At 49.0% G+C, this 9597-nt stretch overlaps 1 protein-coding gene across 1 annotated transcript in view; it reads right to left on the reverse strand.

Annotated features, from left to right (window-relative positions):
• Positions 1 to 60: 60 nt before the first annotated feature.
• Positions 61 to 9597, reverse strand: part of LOC135817965 (uncharacterized) — a 23010-nt gene continuing 13473 nt past the window's right edge. Inside the window, exons 15-24 of the mRNA XM_065331267.1 lie at positions 9461 to 9597; positions 8973 to 9124; positions 8361 to 8534; positions 7460 to 8001; positions 6970 to 7047; positions 6455 to 6522; positions 5971 to 6164; positions 5313 to 5472; positions 1888 to 2148; positions 61 to 1090 (exon numbers count right to left, since the gene is read on the reverse strand). The exon at positions 9461 to 9597 is cut by the window's right edge and continues 12 nt beyond it. Coding sequence (XP_065187339.1) covers positions 834 to 1090; positions 1888 to 2148; positions 5313 to 5472; positions 5971 to 6164; positions 6455 to 6522; positions 6970 to 7047; positions 7460 to 8001; positions 8361 to 8534; positions 8973 to 9124; positions 9461 to 9597 — 2023 coding nt within the window. The 3' untranslated portion in view covers positions 61 to 833. The remainder of the gene's footprint in view (positions 1091 to 1887; positions 2149 to 5312; positions 5473 to 5970; positions 6165 to 6454; positions 6523 to 6969; positions 7048 to 7459; positions 8002 to 8360; positions 8535 to 8972; positions 9125 to 9460) is intronic.

Here is a 9597-nt window from a genome sequence, read left to right on the forward strand (position 1 = left end):
CGAGGTGTTCCTCATTCGGGGCCTGGCCGGCAGAGTATGTGCGAATGGTACACAGTCATGGAGATTTTAAAATCAGGACAAGAACACAGGACCACTGTGAAAGAAATTTGAGCGAAGCTAAAAAATACAAAACAAAAACAAAAACAGTGGAATTTATAATGGAATGCAGCATTGACGGAAGAATGCATGCACAAAAAGATTGAGTAAACCATGCGTACAGTGCATTCATAGTCAAGACCTGGCTTGATGAAAAAAATAAGGTCCCGACTGAATCCAAAGAATCGAACATGCATATACATATACATGTACATGCATGTGTAATAATAAAACTGACTGAGAAATCTGTCGTGATCGAGTGCAAGTGAAGATCTGGATATATGCCACGGCAATCTTTGAGGTAAGATAAAATTCTGAATGCGTGTGGGAAATTGATTACAGCAGTGAGCACATTGCAAGGACCAGCCTTGCACTACTGCCTTACGTGTTCGCAGAGTAAAATAGTTGATAACCAGTGTGCAGCCTGTGCCAAATATGGACAGATAGGGAGAACCATACAACAAAGAACAATAAAAACAAAATGACCCGCAGACAGGGCCGGGGGACAAGAAAACATGATGAAACGGAGCGAAATATGCTGGGCCCGCAAGAGGATTGTATGCTGAGTTGAGAGTAACATGCCAGGTGGTGGTGGTGGTGGTGGTGGTGGTGTGTGTGTGTGTGTGTGTGTGTGTGTGTGTGCGCGTGCGTGTATGTGTGTGCGCATCCGCAATGGGCGGGTTGGACAGCCCCAAACCAAGACGTGCCTGCGCTTGCTTGTCCGCACACGGTGCTCTTTAGCCGGTCGTGCGCCAAGTCATGATGGCAATGTGATTGGAGTCGCCGTCTGAGGCTGTGCGTTCCTTGGCGTTCTCTCCTTGCTGCTGGAAGGCATTGAGCGGGTCATTGGCAATGCTCGGTAGCTGCTGCAGTGGATCGGCGCTGACCAGAATTCGCTTGCGCTCAATCAGCTCGTCCGCCTCTGCGCCGCGCATATCCAGTGTGCCTATGCCACACGAATACACCACCTCGTAGGTGGATGCTGGCGACGTGCCTGTGAAAGACAAAGAACACGGCGACCATGACAGCGAGGCACGTTGTGGACAGGCACGCGTCAGCAACTAGCATTTCAACCACTCCCAGCACACTGCACCAACATGCAGGGGAAGGAAGTGGGAAGTGGGACATTTAGAGAGGCTAGATCACTCAAACGAAACGAGTCCTACTCGTTCATTCAAGAATCTTGCCTTTGAGGCTTGAGAGGTGGTAGCCACTCATCACGGTTCTTGACCGTATATCTTGGATTGACGCATGTACATGCATGCACTGTGGGATTATAGCTTGGTATCAACATGACATTATGCATGCAGTGTGGGGTTATAACTTGGTATCAACATGACATTATGTATGCAGTGTGGGGTTATAGCTTGGTATCAACATGTACATGCCACCTAACATTCTGCTGACAAACAGCAACGAACCTCGGCCCGGCCTACCACTACCAAGTTGTCTTGTGCAAACGAGGCAAGGATACCTGACTTGTTGGATGAGAGCAGGGAGTAGTAAAGTACCAGTATATCCCTACTCTCTGGATGAGAGCAGGGAGTAGTAAAGTACCAGTATATTGCTACTCCCTGGATGAGACTCACCCTCACAGTAGACTGTAGACTAGTTGAAGAACTCAGGTTTCTCACTCGTCAGTAAATGACCAAACCGCCCTAACGACAGGATACTGACAACTGTGCTGCACTACTAAGTAAGTGATCATACCTCATATCCAAGAAAGACACCAGCAGCAGCAGCAGCAACCGCAGCAGGAGCAAGGCAACAGTCATTCTCACAGCCACTCACCTTGTTTAGGCACTGTGACGGGCGAGAGACCTACGACTGGCCCCATGTGACACCAGTGTGAGACCTTTGCCGACGTGTAGGACACTACACCGCTCTGGCCTTGCCAGGTATCCGCAAAGCTGCTGTCGTCAGCCTGCTTGAGCACACGATGTGTGGCGTGCAGTGGCAGCGACAGCAGCACGCCATTGGAGCAGCCGACCCACAGTGACGTACCGCTCACTGCCATGGATGCCACGCCAAGCAGGGGAGATGGTGTGGAGTCTGGGCAAACACACACACAAACAGACACAGTATCGAAAGAGCTAGAGCAGGGGAAAGGATCTACCGTAAAGTCTTGTATAAAAGCAGCGGCTTCTATGACTTTCTTGGTGAAATTTCGCAGGCTTCTATATGAGACAGGCTTCTATACAACACAGGTATTTCTATGTATGTCAACACTAAAACCAGGCTTATGTGTGATTTGATGGGCCCAAAATTGCGGCTTCTATTCGAGGGCGGCTGCTATTCAAGTGCGGCTTTTATACAAGACTTAACAGTATGCTAAAAGCAGTCTAATTGTTAGACTAACTAGTCGAGGTATGGGCATGCAAGAGGCAAGGCGAAGCTTTGCTTTTCCTCCTAATGTGCAAGTACATGTATCACTAATACTTGAAGTAGTTCTCAATCTGCCCCACAATCTACTAACATGATCAACAGAAGTGCACCAGGTGTTTTGAACTTCTTTATCTCTTTGTGAGAGTTTGGCCAAAAGGTTAGATGAGAAGGGAAGGCAGAAGTACCTGCACATCAGGTGAAGTAAAATTAGCCAATAAATCAGTCAAAGCTTGCCGGCGATGATTGCAGGTCAGCACAATGGGTATAAACACACTGCCACTGGTTCATAATGGCCTCTGCATGTACCGGTACTACACTGTACCGGGGCGCTGTACTGTAGTGGGGTACTACACTGCAGGGGGGGGGGGGGGCACTGTACAGTAGTGGGGTACTACACTGCAGTGGGGGGGGGGGGCACTGTACAGTAGTGGGGTACTACACTGCAGTGGGGGGGGGGGGGGCACTGTACAGTAGTGGGGTACTACACTGCAGTGGGGGGGGCACTGTACAGTAGTGGGGTACTACACTGCAGTGGGGGGGGGGGGGGGGGGGGGCACTGTACAGTAGTGGGGTACTACACTGCAGTGGGGGGGGGGGGGGGGCACTGTACAGTAGTGGGGTACTACACTGCAGGGGGGGGGGGCACTGTACAGTAGTGGGGTAGTGCACTGCAGGGGGGGGGGGGGGGGGTATAGTGTCTGCTCTAGGATTGTAGCACAGCCGGGTACACGTGTACCTGGCGCAACCATTTCAACCGGGTCGGAGCTGGGTTCACCTGTACCTGGTTGGTTGGTTTATTTTAATTCGGACAATAAACGGGAACTAGGCCCAATGATATAAAGGCGAATGGACGAGAGAGCTTGGAAGCTCAGGGCCCTACGCTATGCTTTTATGCTTTTTTGCCTAGCTCATCGTACATGTTATAAGAACTGATGGAAATGTATTTTTCCGTTGATTGGCCACATCACTGTATTGCAAAAACGTTTCAATCGGTTTGAATATTATGAGTTAGGCAAAAGTATTTGCAGAATTTATTGCGGATTGTTATTTCTCTAATAATCATCTACTTTTGGTTTGCTCCTTCTTTTCTTTTTATCTCCTTATACTGTAAATCCACAAATTTTGGCCGATGAGAAATAAAAACCTCTCTATTAGAGAGGTTAAGATGCACGTTATTTCCGACGTGACGCGCAATTTCACGTCAAATTTGAAATCGATCGGTATTTTTGCTCTCACATGCATCCATTGCTCAATCATGCATTATGACAAACTTTGGCCTGCGATTTACTTTGGCCAGTTGGTACCAAGCGGCGAAATCAGCAAAATTAAATCGCCAGCGAAAATTTGTTGATTTTAATACAGTAATCGGATTTTCTGGCCTTTTTCTAGTAATACATGTACATTGACCTGTTGAGCCAATGACGACGCCGAATGCATGGTTGCCTGTGGAGCACATTACATAACTTTACAGTCTCCTTAAATACGTATCCTGTCCGACGGCAAAAGAGGCTGCAGATTTAGTTTTTCTGCGCGTCGACGGGATGTCTGGGAAGCGAAAGTTCAGCTCACGTTATTTGGCTCGCACGTCGAAAAATCAACGGGAGTGACCTGCTGCTCACGTCGAAATTTGGACATTACATAACTTTACAGTCTCCTAAAATACGTATCCTGTCCGACGGCAAAAGAGGCTGCAGATTTAGTTTTTCTGCGCGTCGACGGGATGTCTGTCCTGACGTTTACTGGGACCGGCGCTGACTCTGCCGATCACGGGCGTTCTGGACTCGACGGGATGTCTGTCCTGACGTTTCCTGGGACCGGCTTAGACTCTGCCGATCACGGGCGTTCTGGACTCAACGGGATGTCTGTCCTGACGTTGCCTGGGACCGGCGGACTCTGCCGATCACGGGCGTTCTGGAGTCGACGGGATCTCTCTTCCGACGTTTCCTATGACCGGCGCTGAATCGCTCGTTCGCGCTTATTTTGGAGACGACGGGATCTCTCTTCCAAAGTATGTTTATGCTGACGCATCCTATCACCTATTCGGCGTCTATTCTAATTTAATTTCCTCCTCGTCTCCCTATTTCTTTCCAAATCTCCCTCTACATCAGGGAGTCGTATATATAATACGACGAATATTGGTACGGTACGGGACAGATACAGGAGCCCACAAATATTGTGGACAGCTGTTATGTACAATCCTGTAGAGCCTTTGTAGTCACAGATACGGGACAGATACGGGATAGCTCGAGCCGTGACACAAACAAACAAACAAACAAACACCAAATTAAAGCTGTGTGGACCCTGGCTAGCGCCAGACGTTACTGAAGTAACGTCTTCTGCATAGCTACGGGAATAAGCCGCATTTAGAAAAGAGAGGACAGGACGAAGTAGTGGTTGCGACTTCGGCGATGATTTGTAAGAAAGGGTTTGCTCCCCACACCGGAGCTCGCGCTATTCCGCCGACTTTGGACTTCTCGTGTGCTCTGGATGGCAGTCGTGAGTCAGTCAAGTGTCAAGTAAAGTCGGCGGAATAGCGCGAGCTCCAGTGAGAGGACAGGAAATAGAAAATTACGAAAGAAGAACAAGTATCTGACACATACAAGCCATGTAGTCAGTCCTTTCAAAGTTCGAAAGTGTAAAGTACCAACCGGGTCACAGGTGACCCGGTACTATATTTTCAACCGGGTCCAAGCGCCGCCCAACTGGGTGGATTACCCGGCTCACCCGGCGCTGGAGCAGACACTGGGGTACTGTACAGTAGTGGGGTACTGCACTGAAGCGGGACAATGGATCATGGCACACTCTTTCAGGGTGATGTCGTCCCGACTTACCAACAAGCTGTGCCAAGCCAGGCAGGTCAAAGTCTTGCAGCAGCTGACACGTTGCCGAATGATAGAACAAGATGAACGGTGACAGGTGAGAGCCGAAGATGACGATGTTGCCGACTGAGATCAGCTGTGACACTGGCGGAAACGTAATCCGGAACGATGACTGTAAACAGGTACAAATAACGGAGACGAACATTGCACAATGCACCGACACGATTGCCGATAAGAATTAAACTGTATGTGGTGGTACATTTAGTATAATTACAGAACGCATTACGAGGTATCACTGGTACAGAGTCTGACTGAGCACAGCAAGAGTAGACTATTTCACCACCAATTTAAGGGCCAATCAAATAGGCTGATTGTACGCTTTTCGCCCAGATGCCTTCACAGCCGCGCACTGCGATGTGTACATGTGTATGTGCCGAGAATTCGCTGCCATGTGCCGACCGTGTGACCGTGTTGTGCATGAAAGTTCCGTATTTCGGAAGAGAAGCCATCTCATCATCTCTACGCATTATTATATTGTGCATGTTCCAGTGGACCAGCCAGCAAAGAAAGCTGTGTTTAAAAGCACCGTATGCATGACGGCTTAATGGGCTATGGGGACGGCGGACGCTCACCCCACGCCATCCCACTACTGTACTGACCGCAAACTCACCACAATGCGCAGCGCCAGCGGATCCATGATGACCACGGTTCTGCCGCACGTGCACCACAGCTGCTCGTGCACGCTGGCCATGCACATGGTGTTGGAAGAGCCGTGCCACGAGGACAAGTAGACACGGTCGCCCTCGTCCACGCACTCCAGCGCCGTGCTCTGCCACAGATGAAGGTTCCAGCCGCTCGCATCGTCTAAGCAGTGACAGAAAACACGTGCACAGCGAGTAGCAATAAACTAGTCTTGCCCTATTGTTCTGTGAAAACATGTGCATAGAAACTGAGAGGGAGCCCATGAGTACATCAATAGCTCCCAATGGTTAAACCAGACCCATTTCAAAAATTGAGCAAGTCACCAACAAATAAATTTACTCATGTACTCGAGACAGAAAACACCAGAAAGGCTACTCATTGTTTACATTGCATTGTAAACATGAGCAGTGGTTGCTCAAAGGAGGAGCAGGTTGAACCAGCATCACACTCACCATCCGACTGATCAAACGCTGCTACTGTGCAATCTGATAGGCCGACGAAAACACGATTGAAGGCATTGCTATGAAGACAAAATAACAACAACGACAAGAACAAGAGAAACAACAAGAACAACGGCAGCAAGATCAGATACAGGAAATCAACCCACAGATCAGCCATTAAATAATCACTAAAGGAGACAGCAAGCTAGAAATGATGTGATTCTGTTACCAGTTTGTCATGGTTATGTGGGCACAAGAAGCTACATGTACACCATCACATGTCAGATATAATCACTCCTTCAAGCAGTAGTTATTCATAAATGTCAAGCAGTAGTCAAGTACAATAAGGGCAGTACCTTCATTGGCAGCACACATCATAGTATGCAGTAATCAAACATCGATGTGTTCAAAGCAGGGAGTCGTCAAATACCTGGTATTTGACAACTCCCTGGTTAAAAGTGATGATTTTTTAAACTAGAATTGCCCGCGATCAGGTGACTGGTATGAGTCATATAATAATGACTTACTACACACAAAGGATGGATCCCCTGGACTCCATGTGCAGTCTCTCCAGTAGAGTAGCCTCTGTGTTGTACAGCAGTATTCTGCAGGAAGCAAGAGAGCAGCAGTTAGCAGCCCTGATGTGAGAACAGTTACCTAAACAAAGTGAACATTTTGTCCGTCCTTTATTTAAACAAAGTAACAAAGTTTCCATCTACGGGAGCACCCCAGCCACGATAAGTAAATGACAAACACTAGATGTACTGGAGCAATTATGCATGTAACGCATTACATGACTGGACTCATGAAATGTTTGGCTGACTAAGAAACAAACTAAGTAACTGACCAACTGACCGACTGAATGCCACCCACACCCACACGTACACAAACACACACACACACACACACACACACACACACACACACACACACACACACACACACACATACACACACACACAGAGGCTATGAAAGTATAGTACATGTGCATGTGCATTGTAATTAATCACAACTTACACGCCACCTTCAACACTCAGAGCAATCCACATGGTGGATATCTCTTCAGCGACCGGCACAAACAAGGACGAAGATCCCCTGCGTCTTTGTGAATCATCAACACCACTTTCCTCCATCGCTGCATCATCCCCGTCCCTACCCAGGCCGGTGGAGCTCAGCACATCCCAAGATGTGTTGGACGTCGTAGAGCGCGTTGGTCTCACCGGCCGCTTGGCATTGCTCGGTGGACACGACAGCGGTGACTTGAGGGCAGCAGACACTGAGCTGGCGTCGTCAAATGCACTGTATCTGCTGCCGAGCGCAGGCTTGGCCCCTCGGGGTGTCACCGGTGCACTGCCGGCCGGTGGGTGACGACCAGTGGTGTTTTCGCCGACGCTGACGCTAACGCTGAGACGTCGGTGTCGCCGCGGAGTTCGCACGCTCGAGATGCGCGCCGTCTGAACAAACTTGATGGTGGCGATTGGATAGACGCTATCCTGCGCGTCCAGTGGACAGCTCTTGCCCGTATGCCGTAGCGAGCCCTTCGAGAACACATCAAAGATCTATACGCCAACAGCAGCGAGGCGCGTGTATGCACGCACACACACACACACACACACACACACACACACACACACACACGCACACACACACACACAAACACACATGTGCACACACCATCACCACCAGGCAAGCATCGAAAGTTCGAAACAATCAGCAAGAAAAGCTACATGGAACGCTACAATCGCGATCTGGGCACTTGCCTTGGGCTGTAACTACTCACACAAGTCGTACAAAAGTAGATAATTAATATGTAATAAAGTTTACCGAACAGAAAAGACAAATCCTATTTCATCATTGCAATAATAAATGAACAAGTAAAAAAGTGGTCATGGTGCCCCCCCCCCCCCCCCCCACTCACCTCAATCTGCGACTTGTTCTCATAGGAAGCAACCCAGAGTTGGCGATAGAGCTCGGCCTCCACCGTTGAATCACAGTAATGCTCCAGACTGGACAGAAGATCCTCCTTCTTGCGGTTCGACACGGGCATGGTCGACGATCGGCCATGGCTGAGAGTTGTCGCAAAGCCACAGATCTGTTACAGACACGCACATCACAAGAAGAGATCAAGGTCAGCTCAGCAGTTAGGCTGCACATGCAGCTGAGAGACCAAAGAAAGCTGCGCCAGCAACAGTCCCACGTCATCTACTTGATTTTCAAACTCAGGAGAATGCACGTATGTATATTCATGTGTACTAGTATTCATTTGTGCACGCACACACATACACACACACACACGCACGTGCACGCACACACACACACATACACACGCACCCATGCCAGAAATGAACTTGCAATGGTACAGACACTTGCATAGCTTCGCTTGTAAAGTCGTTGAGAAAGGTTCGTAAGCGTACCGAGTGAAGTCAATCAATGGACATACATACATGTACACACACACACACTCACACACACACACTCACACAAACACACACACGCACTCACACACACACGCGCGCGCGCACGTACACACCGTTGACATGGATGGCACGAGCAGAGCGGTCTGGCCCACACAAGCTGGCAGGAAGCGGAGCACATCCGTTGGCGTGCTCTTGGCTATGTACCAGTCACCGTGCGTCGTCACAACATCCCGCGTCGGAGGACAGCCAACCGTGCATGGAAAGTCTTCACAAGGCAAGAAAGAAAAGCAATGGCTCACACTTAAAACTAATAAATTTATAATGCAGGTTTGGTTCATGTCATAATTTTCCAGTTGCACCTCTACTAACTTCAAGCTATCACATATTCTCATCTTGATAGGCTTAGGGAACTGCGTGTTACAAAAACCTCTTTTTGATAGGGTTAGCTTTTTTGCACACAAACAAGCTGACCAAACGCTATAGAAGGTATCCCTGGGTGACGGATCGGATTACGATACTCACTGAGATGAACTGCCCCGGTACGTGATAGACCACAAACGTGCGTCGGAAATCATTTTAAAAGACTAAGCGAACAACGTACCTAGGGCAAAGGCGTTCGGTTCGGCGCTTGGCCTGCGGGATCGGCGCATGGATCGGCGTGCAGTGGCCGAGTCACTTGCTCTCTGCTGAGATCCGCTGTCCGATATGGTGCCATGGCGGCCGGAGTGCATAGAATGG

Source organism: Sycon ciliatum, chromosome 5 (genome assembly GCF_964019385.1).
Source record: "Sycon ciliatum chromosome 5, ocSycCili1.1, whole genome shotgun sequence".
NCBI lineage: Eukaryota > Metazoa > Porifera > Calcarea > Leucosolenida > Sycettidae > Sycon > Sycon ciliatum.